The sequence below is a fragment of the Caloenas nicobarica genome, chromosome 20 (genome assembly GCF_036013445.1).
Source record: "Caloenas nicobarica isolate bCalNic1 chromosome 20, bCalNic1.hap1, whole genome shotgun sequence".
In the NCBI taxonomy this organism is placed as follows: domain Eukaryota; kingdom Metazoa; phylum Chordata; class Aves; order Columbiformes; family Columbidae; genus Caloenas; species Caloenas nicobarica.
Genome location: NC_088264.1, coordinates 2,331,162 through 2,345,770, shown reverse-complemented (window position 1 = coordinate 2,345,770; position 14,609 = coordinate 2,331,162). Strand labels below are relative to the sequence as shown.

The 14,609-nt window shown below is 44.6% G+C and overlaps 1 protein-coding gene across 1 annotated transcript; it reads right to left on the bottom strand.

Annotated features, from left to right (window-relative positions):
* Positions 1-3,145: 3,145 nt before the first annotated feature.
* Positions 3,146-6,247, bottom strand: PDC (phosducin). The gene is made up of 3 exons (XM_065649119.1): positions 6,172-6,247; positions 4,371-4,531; positions 3,146-3,673 (listed from the first exon to the last, which is right to left on the bottom strand). The coding sequence occupies exons 1-3, from the start codon at positions 6,230-6,232 to the stop codon at positions 3,146-3,148; spliced, it is 750 nt and encodes a 249-aa protein (XP_065505191.1). The 5' UTR covers positions 6,233-6,247.
* Positions 6,248-14,609: the final 8,362 nt, after the last annotated feature.

Genomic DNA, 14,609 nt, shown 5'->3' with positions numbered 1-14,609 from the left:
ATTATGTCACAGAAACTTATGACACTCTTGCATTCAGAAACGTACAGCCTAACGCTTTGGGAAAATGCTATTTGAACTCTTAGTGGAATAAAAGAATTAATTGTTTTACAAGTTGAAAAAGATTGTGCACTGTTAAGAGGAGGAACCTCATTCGTATTGCCCGGTGTGCTGTCACAGAGGTAAACCGAAACTCATCCAAACAAAGGATTTGCCCAAACGTACTTAATTTCACAGCAAAACCGAAACCAAGCGACAGAAACCGCTGAGAATCAGAGGGGTAACCCAAAACCAGGCAATGTTTCTGGTCACCTTTAAGCCTCTACACGTTCGTTGTACCGGTTGGGGTATTACTGCTGCAGGTTAACACACAGAATGATGATCCAAAGCCCAAACACACAAAGTAGGAAACTCTCTCAGGGGCACCCAGGAGAAATAATCACTTACTTGAGGGGGTGAGGTCTCTCTCAAGGATATATCAGGACAAATAATCCCTCACTGGGGGCAGGTGAGGGCTCAGACCCGCAAAGTCTCCTCAGATGCTGTCCATGTCTAAGGGAAGAGGTTCCAATCACTCACCTGCTGCTCTGAGAGAGCAACTCAAAGGTGGCTGTGACTGGGGTCACCTCACGGGGGGACGTGGTGTTGAGAACGCCATCGAAGGGTAGATGTCATGGTCAGGACCCCATCAAAGGGTGGACATGGTGGTGGGGACCCCATCGAAGGGTAGATGTCATGGTCAGGACCCCATCAAAGGGTGGACATGGTGGTGGGAACCCATCAAAGGGTAGATGTCATGGTCAGGACCCCATCAAAGGGGGGACATGGTGGTGGGAACCCATCAAAGGGTAGATGTCATGGTCAGGACCCCATCAAAGGGGGGACATGGTGGTGGGGACCCCATCAAAGGGTAGATGTCATGGTCAGGACCCCATCAAAGAGTGGACATGGTGGTGGGGACCCCATCGAAGAGTAGATGTCATGGTCAGGACCCCATCAAAGGGGGGACATGGTGGGAACCCCATCGAAGGGTAGATGTCATGGTCAGGACCCCATCAAAGGGGGGACATGGTGGTGGGAACCCCATCGAAGGGTAGATGTCATGGTCAGGACCCCATCAAAGGGGGGACATGGTGGGAACCCCATCGAAGGGTAGATGTCATGGTCAGGACCCCATCAAAGGGGGGACATGGTGGGAACCCCATCGAAGGGTAGATGTCATGGTCAGGACCCCATCAAAGGGGGGACATGGTGGGAACCCCATCGAAGGGTAGATGTCATGGTCAGGACCCCATCAAAGAGTGGACATGGTGGTGGGGACCCCATCGAAGGGTGGACATGGCAGCTGCCACAGCGGGGTGTGAGGGGCGTGAATGAGGCTGCCACGTTGGAAGCCCTGGTCTGTATCAGGGCGGGTGCACCCACCACACGTACATGGAGGTGAAGTTTCCAGTGCTCTGTCAGAATATTAATCCACAGCAAAACAATCTGAAAAGTAGAAATTCAGGAGCATTTTGAGAGTCCCTAAAATTGGACAAAGAAAATAGATGTATGTTTTTTGACCATTTTTTAAAACAAGGCATAAGTTGTGCTTAAATCCTTGTATTTGAAAGGGCATCTCATGGCTCCTTCAGTTTTGCAGGGTTATATTTCCCAAGTCCTTTTGAGTTGTTTTGTTGTGCAGGTCTGTTGGAAAATAATGTAACTTCAAGCTACCCCTGTGAATTTTCCATGTGTGAAAAGTGAAGGGAAAAAAAAAAGTATTTAAAAGCATAAGAGTCTATTTTTAATGTGTGGGCTATGTGACAGCAGCAATGGCTCTTGGTGCTGGCTGCTCAGTTCTGAACTCTCACCGATCCACGTGCAGTTTCGCGGGGTGACGGTTCCGTGCTGGGACGCTGACCCGACGCCGGGCTGAAATCTCTCACCAAAGCGAGCAAAACACGAAACTATCAAATCAAAAACCGGTGAGTCGTATCAGTACTGAAAATGATTAACATTTTGATAATCTCAAATATTATCAGCAAAATTGTGTGCGGTTAAGATATAGCTGTTGCTGTAGTCAGAGTAAGATACAGATATTTCTATCCTCAGAGTAAAAATTAACTTTCAGCTTTGCCAGCGTGCAAAAGAAATCATTGAAATGTTTCTAATGTATTTTTCTGGTATCAGAACTGGAGGATGTGGATTTTTTTACACCTACAGAGCGAGAGAGAGGAGGTTTTAGAGTGAGTTTACCCTGTGTCATCTTCTCAAACAGATTGTTAAATCGTGCTTCCCAGCAGCATCCCTTTAGCAGAACTTAACACTTTGAGTTCAGTAAATGTCTAATGAGTGCTTACTAATATTCCACATGTTTGTAAGGTTATAAACTACCAATGTACTTCGCACTTCTGATGGCAGGTTTTGAGAGCTGTCAAGCTTTATTCAGAGAAATTACATAAGCACAATATACTTCCTCAGTAACTCCCAGATATTTTAAAAATCGCTGTTCAAAATATGGAGCAACAATGAACCGAAATTAGCTGATAATGTGTCTGTGTTAGCCGTTTGGATGACAAACTTACCAAAGCGCTGAGCTAACTTCTGTATTTTCATGAATATTCAAAGTTAAATGCAGAAGCATAGAATAATGTCCTAGATACCTAAGCCACTTAGGAATGCAAGGACATCGAGCTGTTTGTTTGTCCGTAAAAGTGCCAGATGAAATCTTGTTCGTACTGAACTCAGTAGAAGTGAATCTGCGGAGCCAGGACTGGCTGTAACTCTGGAGCGTGGAGATGGCTTTTTGTGTATGCAGAGGGATGGATCCGTCCTGTTCCTGTTGAAATTAAGCTTTTCTTGTGCTTAACGGAGACACGCACTGGCCCTCATTTATTAATTTTTATTTTATCTTGCTTTCTTAGACATCACCAGTACTGTCTCCTGTTCTTCCTCTTACTTGCAGCTGGCATAGCAATAATTATGTACAGGACTGCCAGTCGTATGTTTTAAATAAAATTCACATACTAACAGTTAAGCAATGCTTACATACGTGTATCTTACAAATAAGTTAGCAAAGGCGGCCTTCTCTAAACGAGGTGGGTGTTACTGAGATTGATTTACAACACACTGAAGAGGGAAGGGAGACAGTGAGGACTACGGCTCTCTATTCAACATCTTGCTCATCCGCGTTGCCATTATCCAGCGCTGGAAGCTCCCGTTCGGGTAGCAGCCCGTACTCGTTTAGGAAAGACTCCACATCCCCAGCAAAGAACTCCTCATTGAATTGTTCAGAAACGCTGATGAAATTGCTCAGGAGCTCCCCACCCTTGTAGACGAGGAGAGTGGGCAGCACGTCGTTGGAGAAGCGGTCTCCGGCCCCCGTGTCGGAGGCCTTGATCTTGCAGAACTTGACGGTGGCGTACTCGGCCGCCAGGCAGGTCAAGCTGTTGTTGAGAGCGTCGCAGCCCTTGATGCCGTCTTCGTAAATGTGGACGATGACAGTGGTGGTTTTATGTTCTTTCTCGATGGCTTCCAGGAACTGTTCCCCGTTCTGCAGCTCACACAGATAACCGTATTTTGGCCCAAAACTCAGCCTCTGGTGCATATCCTGCATGCAGCGTTTGCGGTATTTTTGTAGGCAACTTTCATCTTCTTGCTCATCATGAATTAATTCATACTCCTGCATGCTCATCTGTGAATATCAAGAGAATGTTGTATTAATAAGTGGTAATGTGTTGGTGCTGAGGCAGGAAGAGACTAAATTGTTGTCTAAAGAACATGGCGTGGAAAGCACGGCCAGAAGAGCCGTCACTTCCCACAGTGACACTGGAGGGTCTCTTTGGGAGACGGGTGAAGATCCCGTCTCAACACTTGCTTGTCAACTTGATGGTCTTAAAGACAGTTGCCACATTTGGCAAAAACTTCCAGATCTTCCAGAGTTGGTCGGAATTCTGCCAGGGACTGTAGTGGGGTCAAAGCTTAATTCCTGTGTTTTTGGGTGTTTTGGGTCCCCCACTTTCAGAACTGGTAAGTGGTAATGAGCGATGTTCATGCTCAGAGCTCTATCCTGACTAGTAGGTTTTTAAACACGTTTAAATTTTTCCATTGCCTTAACCAAGGATAGAGCGTTGAGGCAGGGAAGGGAGGAAGAAAGGTCAAACTATGTTGTGTGTTACGTTGTTGTAAAATACACTGCTTATTTTAGTGAAGTTAGACTTTGCCTGAGAGAGGGCTGGGTAGATGGTCGGACGTACATTTGTTCTGCCTGTATTGTGTGAGCTCTGCTAAGTTGCAAAGAAATTGAGTCTGGCAAATGCAGGATTTTCTAGCTTACAACCAGTATGTTTTACATAGAATCAAAATTAATTTATTTTACTTTCTTCTCTTACCTTACGGCAGAATCTCTCCCTGGTGTCTTTATCCTCTTTACTGAAAGATCTGTGTGGTGAAGACATTTGTCTAAGAATTTCTTTCTTGCTCAAGGATAAGGAGTCTCTATCTTCACTTTCTAATTTGAACTTCCTCCAGTCATTGATCACACCTTTGGGCCCTAAAAGAGATGAAGTGAGATGAGAAACTGGCTGCAACAACAAGTTGTCTTAAGAAGGTTCTGCTCTTTGCCGCTTTGGAACCAATGTGTTACTTTAGCCTCCAAAAGAAAGAAATCATTTTTTTTCTAACCTGGGTTACTTTGATGGTCTAGTTCCTGTCAGGATCCAGTAGAAAGATTTTGGGGACCTACATGAGTAGTTAACGAGGATGGAGATACCAAAACCTGTCAAAACTGACATGTTGGCCAAAGCTGGTGTTTCGTAGAAGTATATTTGCATTTCCCTATAGACAGTGTATTTGAATACATAACATGTGTAAGGACTTATATTAAAACTAAGAATACAGGACACTTGAGATTTTTTTTTTAACCCATACCTGTTCCACTGGAACAGTAACCTGTAAGGCTAATGCTACAATAATTCTGATTGCAATGCAGAAAAAAAAAATCATCAAATTCCGGTGGTGTTTTTCAAAATGAAACATTTTAATCTGCATTTTAAGATTATAAATCAAAACCAAGGAATATTTTAGTGTTTTCAGGGGTGAAATCTATTCCTATGGAAAATTTAGGAAAGGCTAAGTAAGCAGTTCTCCCTCCCATGAGAGAGATGCGGTGTTGCCAGTTGCCAAGACTCTGTTTTGTATCAAATTTTGACATCTGGAAGTGGTGGCTAAAGGCACCGCACCCCTCGGTAGGAAAGGGAAGGCGACCTGATCTTTTGCAAACAAGATTCCAAAGCAAGAATTAGCCTGAACCTCTTGGCGTAACAATAACTGTACAATAGCCTGATTTCTACAACTATTTGGAAGCCTAGGTGTTGATGTAGTGCCCTACATTTGGCTCCCTAAAAAAAAATGTATGTATATAATAATGTTAGCCAACAGCAGCGAGGCTGGTCGGGAAAGAACCCCAGGAGGATTTATTACAAGAGCTACGTTTATTATAGCCCAAAGCAAACGAAGCCCTCGGAGCAGTGGGAGGGAATGATTGCCGTGTCGTTACCTGTTGGTGGGGTGGGACGAAGCGGTGCCCGTCTGTAGAGCTGAATGCAATGTCAATACTCATAAAAATCACGGTGATTGAGTGCTGGATTAAAAAGAGTTGTGATTCTGAGCAAGGATGCTTTTAAGGCTTTTAAATGCTATGCTGTGTTTGCCAAAAGGATTTATAAGTTCACTTTTAGCACTGAATGTTCCTTCTATAAGAAGGAAAAAATAATTCAACCTTTATAGTGAAAGTTTATAACCTAATTCTAGCGTGCGAGTGTGGTTTTTGTTGCTGTTTTGTTTTCTTCTCTTTTCCCCAGGAGAAAGGCCATTGTTCATGACTGAAGCGATAAACCAACAAGAGCGCCTTGGGCCACTGCTGTTGGTGGCTTCTTCAGGTGTTTTCTGCATTTGCCATTTGCTTCAGGTATAAGGAGGTTGGCACAAAGGTCAGTTTGGTGTCACCCGCCCTTCCATGAGGGGTGTCACTCCAAAATCCATTCTCGTTGGCTTTGGAGTCGATGTTTCTGTGCAAGTGGGTTGGCAAACCAATTGGATCAACTCGAATTCTGAGCTTCCCCAGTGAACAGGGACAGTTTAGCTTATTTTTAGGAAAAAAAAAAAAAAGAAAAAAGCAGTTAGTTTCCTTGCCTGTGTGTGTTGCCTGTCCTTCAAAATCTTCTTCGAAGCTGGTGTTGGCATTTTCTTCCATTTTGGTGGCTGGAGTAGGAGATGCTGCAAGTTCAAAAAGGAGAATGGTTAATAACAGGATAGAAAAGGGATAAACTTAGAGCAGGTACAGCATGGTGTGTAATTTCCTGCAGCCGTTGGCTATCACTGGAGATCGAGATACACATGATAATTGTAGAGCATCTCATCATCTCATCAAAAGCAAATAGGATATGTGTCAGTCGTTTTAAAAAGACTTCTGGCCAGATTCTTACAGAAACTGCCTGGGTGAGGGTTTCTTCATTATACTGTTCCTTCTCAGTCACTGGAGAATACTGGGAACATGGTGTGAAATAGTGGTTGTAAAACTTGTCTGCATTGGGAATGTGTGCTGAGTATTTTCTTCTTTTTTTCCTTTTTTATTTCCTTTTAATCCCCTTTGGAATCAGGAACCTATTAATGCCCCAAGTCCTTTAAGTATTTATTTGTAAGGGTTGGCTGAACTGCTCATTTTTCGTACAGAAGACAGAGCCAAGTATTTGAACCTGTTGGGCAAGAGACCTCTGAACACCCTGGAGATAAACTGCTTGTACTGGTTGGGCCATGTTTGCTACAAAACAGGAAAAATTATGGGGGTTGTAAATCAAAATCCTTTTCTCGTTCCACCCGGTCTATAAATAAGACAACCCAAGGAGCCGGATGGCAGTGACAGGGCACTGCGATACAGCAGCACTCAAGCAAGAGCCTGTATCTTTCATGGGCTTTTTTGAGGGATGAAGAGGAACGACTGTTCTTTAGGGGAAGAAGTTTCCTTGTGTATTCCCATGGATGAGCCCAGCTGGGTGGTGCCAGAGCATCCCAGAGCAGCAGGGTTTGGGCAGAGCTTCGAGGAGGAAAAAAGTACCAATTCTTCACACGCATTTTTATGACACTGCTGATAGACATCTACATAGCCCCCTGCATCAGCTCTGCCACCGCACGGTACTGAGTCTTTTCTCATGTTGCACAAGTTTCCTTTTTAGTTGAAACCGGTAATTCTAATGTGATAAAGTGTGTCTGTCCACAGGAGTCTTAAGGCATGATTTGAGTGCTCCCGTTTAGTCCGGAGCAGTTTTAGCTGTTCAGGTGCTAAGGTAAGCTCTATTGGACTTCACAGGAAATGCTGAGAGGTTATCGTGCCATGAATGCCGTGTTTCAGAGCTGCTGGTGGGTTAGACTGGAGCGATGTTAATATTGCAGCGCACATGCGCAAGAGGAAATGCATCTTCATCTTCACATACCAGCATCGAGGAACAAAGCGGAGTAACGGCTGAGCAAGACACAAGGAATCAGATTCTGGTGTGTATTGGGACTAAAGCTAATCAGTAAATCTGAGAAGAAATTATTCCATACATGTACTTGTGGCAATTAATCAAAACCTGTGGGAAGCGTTGCAAATAAGTTTGGAAGAAAAGCAGATATTGAGTTATACTTTATTAGCCTAAACTCTTTCTGTAGATAGATTGTTGTCAGTGCATAGATCCAAACTACTGGACCGATTGCCATTAAATCAGTTCTGAAATAGAAATATGAAGCTAATCCCTTCTCCCATAGGCAAAACTAAAAATCTTTGCCATGTCAGGGCTGGACGGCTGTGTGGATATGCCGGGTCAAAGCCGCCTAAGTCAGGCCTGTGGCTTACATGGACATCTACAAAAAACTCTTCCGTCTGCTGATGCTGAGGTTTTCCTTTGTTCCATGAGGAAAGAGAGGGTTTGATGGTTTGATTCTCTGTGTGCTTTGCTATTTAATAGCTTGTAGCCCTGAAAGGTGCTAAAAATACGGGATATGAAACTTAAGCAGTCTGTCGCAGGCTCGAACCAGAAAACTGAGCACGGTTTTGGTGAAACATCAGAGGTGGGAACCGATCGCTTAACAAATGAAAGGTCTCTGTAAAGTTTATGTTACTGATCTGTTGTACCTAATAAATCTGCAGAGATTAGGTGAATCATAGCAGCACGGAAAGCTGCGGTTCACCATTCCGCAGCGTGGCATGAGCCGACGATCCTGACGATGCGCAGGCTGGTAAGCTGGCCGTGGACCTGGGAGCGGAGAACTCCTCAACCTTAATCCTGGCTCTGCGACTGAGTCAGGCTGTGAGCCCGGAGCAAGTTATACAAACTGTTCTTCCCGCTCAGCGGAGTTATAAATATTTATTGTGCTTATCTTGGTGCTGTGAGAATTAGGCCATCCAAGCCAGGTGTTTCCCAACCTGAGGACGGGGGCATATGGACGTGTAACAGCAAGGTGATCCGTGGGACGCTCAGTTCTAGGATGAGCTGGCTCTCCTTTCCAGAAGTTCAGTGGAAAAAGGTGCAAGTTACTGTGCTTAGCGTGTGGGCAATCACCAGGGTGGCAAACTCTTCCACATCCGTGTGAAGGGTTTAGATGAGGTGTTTTTGTTGCTGGTGGGTTTTTTGGGGGGTGATGTGCTTTTATACGCTGGGCATGCAGCATTTTCCCAAGAAAAAAGGAGGTTCTTGGTATTTGGAGAAGTGTGGGTGCTACCAGCTCTGGAGCACATTGTGCAAGTACCTCCGTGAGGAGATGTCCATGCGTAGTGCTGGGACAGGAAAGCAAATAGGCCAACAGAGTAGGTGGTAATGACCCCTCACAAGATGTCTCAGATCCAAAGTTGTCACCTCCCTGGCTTTACAGATGGGCTGAAATCTGGTGTGCCCAGCGGTGGGGACGGCTAGAGCCGTCCTCTGCAGGAGACAGGAGCCACAGGCCGCAGCACCCAGCTGGAGGTGGGTCCTACTTAGGATTAGTTTAACATCTTCGTAAGCGATGTGGATGGTGGGGTCGAGTGTACCCCGATGAAGTCTGCCAATGGCACCGCACTGAGTGGGGAAGAGTGGGCTGACGTGAACCTTATGAAGTTCAACAAGGACAAGTGCAAGGTCTTGCACCTGGGAAAACGTAATCCAGAGTGCAGCACGGGCTGGGTTGTACCCAGCTGGGGAGCAGCAATGTGGGGAGGAACCTGGGGGTACGAGGGGATAACGAGCTCCTTCTGAGTGATCGGTGGCTGCTGCTGCGGCAAAGAAGGACAACAGGACGCTGGGCTGCATCACCAAGGGCATCACCAGCAGAGACAAAGTCATCATCCCGCTCTGCTCAGTGCTGGCCAGGCCACACCTGGAATCCTGTGCTCACTTTTGGTCCCAGCCGTGGACAGGCTGGAGAGGGACCAGAGAAGGGCCACAAAGATGATCCAGGGACTGGGCGGCCGCCGTGGGAGGAAAGGCTGAGAGACCCGGGCTGGTTGAGCCTGGAGAAAAGGAAGACAAGGGGCAATGGGTACAAGTTGCTCCTGGGGAGATTCCGATTGGACACAAAATAAATTTTTCCCGGTGAGAACGATCAGCCATTGGAATCATCTCCCCAAAGAAGCGGTGGGTTCCGCAACATTGGACACTTTAAGATTCAGGTGTGCTGGGCCAGCTTGTCTAGACCAGGCTTGTGCAAAGAAAGATTGGTCCAGATGATCCTTGTGCTCCCTACCAACCTGGGGTTCCATGATTCAATGATAATTAGTGTTGGCTGACAGTGCTGTCTTTTAGAAGTTGGTTAAGGGCAGCTGTTAATACAACCTCGTTAAGCCGGAGCCAGCCCGAGAGCACCGTGGAGCGCAGAGGTCAGAGGCAGCACTTAGCAGGATGGTGTCCAGCGATGGTAACATGCTAATAAATGTCATCACAAAAGCCACGTGTGTCCCTTAGTTCTAAGGAAGTACCCGACAGACCTTCCGGGACACCAGCTGCATTGCTGCTGGTGGCAAGTTTTCCTTTTGCATAATTTTAGCAGCACGTGATGTGTCAGATGAACTGCAATCTCTGTGGGGCAAAAATTTGCTGATTTAGAAGATATATTGCATTTTCATCACCTTTTGTCATTGCTTTTGACAACTGAAAGTGTGTCCCAACATTTTTATTTGAAATGTGCTAATGGGGAGAAAAAGTTTTCCTTATCAGGTCTGGAGATCATCAATGCCATTTAATTTCTACGAGCTTTGGGTCTGTTTTAGCTCAAGAAGAGCGATTCCTATTACTGATGCTCATCCTTCTGTTGTCATTAGACCAGACGGGCCAGGGTAGAGATGGCCATGTAATAAAGCGTTTTCTTTTTATGCGATATGAAGTAATGCTTTCTACTTAGTAACAAGTATTTTGTGCCTTTAGCCTTCACAAAGTGTTCTGTGTACCCAAAACGACCTTTTTTTTAAAAACTGTTTTATCCATACTGAATTTCGGAGGTAGCTCAGGAAGGAAACACTGTACCTGTGTGTTTGTAGTGAAGACTTATTTTGTCTTCGTAATATATTGCAGCTGTAAATACAAAAATAGTGTCTTCTGGTGGTAAATTATAGTTACAGAAGAGAGGGAAATTACAAAAAGAAAAAAATCTCTAAACAAACGGTAAAAGGCAAGATGCATTCTGTAAAGGACAAAGCCAATAAATAAAACTTGCTCGTTTTGCTACTGGTCCAATAAGTAAACATGCGAAATATTTTTCTCAAAATAGAAACATGCTCTAGGCCCAAATTTGCTGCTTTGCATACATGCAAATCCCACCGAAAATGCAGTTCTGTGTGTGCTAATCCTCAGCGACTGCTGGGACATTGCCTGGGAGCTGGGGAGGTTGAACGGTTGAACGTGGATTTGCATGATTTGCATGGTTGGGACGCGTGTGCTTCAGACCCGGCCACGATCTCCTTCGTAGCTACTACACAAAACGTGCTGCTCCAACAGACTGTTCACTTTTCGTGGCATGTTCTGTACGTCGTGTAGGTCGTGCCGTCAGTCAAAATGCATGTTTGCTGAATGAGAGACTGGGCAGGGGGTCGGAGCACATCAGCGTCACAGGAGCAAAGTGCTTTTCAGCTGGTCCCTTTAATTAAAAAATAAAAGGGGGGCAAACAAAGCACAAGAGCGCTATATATCCTGGATCATGCCTGCATTTAGACTTGCAAGAGGCCTTGGCATCATTATATCAGCAATGTCAGCGGTCAGAATTTCAGAGCCAAGAGCCACGAGCACCTTTAGAGATCTGCTCCTGACAACGGCCGTCAGGCACCAAACCAGAGAAGTGCTGCTCGAAACCACCCAGTACCCACAGCTGCCTTTGCGGCCAGAAACCATCGGGTCCCTCATGTCAAGGTGGGTAAATACAGATGGAAGAGCCAGACTTCAGAGCCGCCAACCTCTGCCTTGACCACCCGCGCCGGCCTGATGTTACCAGATGTGCCCAAACAGGCTTATATGGATAAATGGACATTTCCTGGGCTTACCTAAAGGAAAAACATGGTGTAACATGTAGTGATGAGGTCACCATATTTGGGGAAAATACATTATTTCAAAACACCGGAACTTTGCTTAAAGAAGAGATCATACAATGGGAAGAAAATCTAACCCAGGATGGGCTGATGTAGGAAGGTCACTGAGACTGCCGGGGGTTACGGGATCGGATTATTCGCTCCATCCGCTTTAGGAGGGTTACGTTGTTCTTTGTTCATGAGATAGAAACACTTTAATTAGATGCAGTTCAGAGTTTAATTTCTCCTTCAGGCTTTCCCGATTAGGAAATTCCCTATGTGACTGCCCCAGGCTTCAGCACTGTGTTAGGTTAAAAAGCATAGGATTAAAAAAAAAAAAAAAATCCCTTACGGATTGCACACTTATTTCTGGATTTCACTCTGAAATGGGCAATTAGCTCAACATCTTTCACATCAATCAGATTCACTTCTACTGCAGTACCACTATGTTTTGTATGGAAAGGCAGAACGCAGGTATTTTCAAACAGGACTTGTTTTATTATTTCAGAAGAAATGTTAGTTGACACTAATGATGTCGAATTTCAATTATCATTAACCAAATTTTCTAATTTGAAAAAGCTTAATTTTGTATATTAAATGGTGAATGTCTTTTGAAACTCAGGATTTGAATTTGTGGATTGTGGATGTGCACATTGGAGCAGTTACATAGTTGCTATTACTTTTAAAATTCTATCAGGAAACCTATTATTCATTTATATTATTTAAAAAAAAAAACCCTTGGCTATATCCATGGGGGTGGCAGAGGGGGGTGGCTGATGGTAAGAACAAGTCTATTTGAATCCAAAGCAGAACAGCCAGGTTTCCAAACGCAGCTATTTAAGGACACGAACCTCAATCCGTGTTTAACCTCAATGCCCGGCCAGATTTGCCAGATGGACTGAGCATCTCACCACGGAACTCTGAAAGTCAGGACGGAGTTTTCAGTTGATGTCTAAGTACATATTTAATTTCCAAACTCTACATAAACATCTGTATGCCTGCTAGAATTGACATATCCTTCAGAGTTTGGTTGCAGTTTATTGCTGTAATTAGCAAAGGCATGAAGAATGGCAGAAGCCTAGGGGAGAGATTTTATGTATTTTTTTTCCCAAGCTCAGCAGATGTTTGGCAGTTCGTATAATCTCTATATTTGTCAAAAATCACATATGCCAGAGCTGTAACTCCAGCATTGACTGGAGACAGACATTTGGAGACGTTGATGGGCAGCGTTTTCTGGAAAAGGGAAGAAATTTAAATTTGTTGTGAGGTTAATTAAAGATTTAGAAGTTGTAGTACCCTGTAGGGACTTTGAACAGACACCTACTCCTCCTTTCCATCAAAAAAAAAAAAAAAAAGGTGCCTGGAGGGGAGGGTTGGGAGGAACGAAACCTTGGGAAGCTGGGAGAACATGCACGGTCTGTTTTGGGGCAGGGCTTGACTGCAAATGCCTCCTAAGGCTCTGGATATGCAAAAAATTGCCCACAGAAAACACTTAGCAAAATAGGTCTGGCTCAGAAACGACAAAATTTAATTTTGTTGGGGGTTGTGGTTTTTTTTTTTTTTTTCTTAGCTCGGTTGCAGTTTTTTTTCAAATGTGTATTTGCAACTCTAGAAGTAAATGAGCAGGAATTCTTGCTTTTGCTTTCTTCATATCTACGCTTTGTTATCTGCAAAAGGCAGGCTTGACCTAGCCACCAGGCTCCCTATGAATGCAGGCTCCACCTAAGCTGTCTTTCTCTCAAATTTGAGAGAATTAAGCAATTAAAAAAAAAAAAAAAGTTGTCCATGATAGCTTTCAAATTAATGGATTCTTCATTCCTGGCTTTCTCTGAGCAATAACAAGCATCCTCTGAGATGTATGAAGAATTTTTTTGCCGCTTTCCCGCCATTTGAAAAGTTATGTCGTCTTCCAATCCCATTGTTTGAAGAATTGTGTTATGTTCCAGTTCGGTCGCTGCAACACTGAATTAGTGCCTTTCTGTGCAGCTGGACCTGCTCGCGCCTCGGACAGAGCGCAGCAGCTGGTGCTTTGGGCAAGCTGGGCCAGTAGCTCCTGACAGGGTGTATTTATTAACTTCTTGGGACTTTAATTAGATTTACATGTGTCTTGCGGAGCTGATTCAAGAGTAAAGTCAGAGCAGACCAAGCAAGACTTACCCATACGCTAACACAACAGCTACATCTGCACGTACTGGCTGCAAACTTGTCTCCCTTTACAGAGCAGAGGGTGAAACTTGCTAGTTGGGGGGATTAATTCCCATATTTATCTGAAATGAGAAGATCCCCGTGTAAAAGTGGTAAAAAGGCAGCATGGATGCTGTCAGGAGGATGCTGGCAATCTTGAGTCGGGTTAGTATATCCAAAATAGAATAAACCAAAATTCCTCTGTTGAACTGTAAAGCTGTGGACAGCTGGACATGTTACAACAGAATGTTGGGGGTTTTTTTCATTTGACCATTTACCAAAAAAATACAGTAACTGTTTATAAAGTAATTAATCAAATGGTGCACGTCCAAGTCCCATTCAGCCAGCTGCAGCTTTACAGTACGCAGGGCTGCCTGGTGCCTCTGCTTGTAATACGAGAAAGAACGTGGTCTCTGCTGTATATGATCCTGACATCCCCGTGGAACTACAACTGCACGAAGTAAAAGCGATAGTAGGAGTGTATTCCCTATGTTACCGTCATTCATCAGAAGCCGAAAGCCCACGCGGACAATATTGTGCGGCCACAGAGAGCCCTGCAAAGCTGTAACTCCCGCAGCGGGTACGTCAGGGCCGTGGCGTCACCATTGACCCCTTTCCTCTAGAGATGCCCTTGGTGTCATTCCAGAGGCTTCATGTTTCCCTTTGGATCCTGCGAGAGACTCTTAATTATAAAAGGTGAAGGCTCACCAGCTAAATTGCAAACAGCTTTACGTGTGGCTTGTCAAATGGCATAAAATTGGAATGTTTTTGCTTCCTTTGCAGACCAGAACTGAGCAGGCCGGGGTTGCGGTTATGCAGCAACTAAGGCATTTACACGAGTTTCCCTGAATGTGTAAATAGATGTTGCAATTTGTAGAAA

Coding starts and splice junctions, on each gene's coding strand:
- PDC (XM_065649119.1), bottom strand. CDS start 6,232: ATGGAAGAAAATGCCAACACCAGCTTCGAAGAAGATTTTGAAGGACAG. Junction 4,532..6,171: donor AGGACAGGCAACACACACAG/GCAAGGAAACTA, acceptor CATCTCTTTTAG/GGCCCAAAGGTGTGATCAAT. Junction 3,674..4,370: donor GGGAGAGATTCTGCCGTAAG/GTAAGAGAAGAA, acceptor TGATATTCACAG/ATGAGCATGCAGGAGTATGA.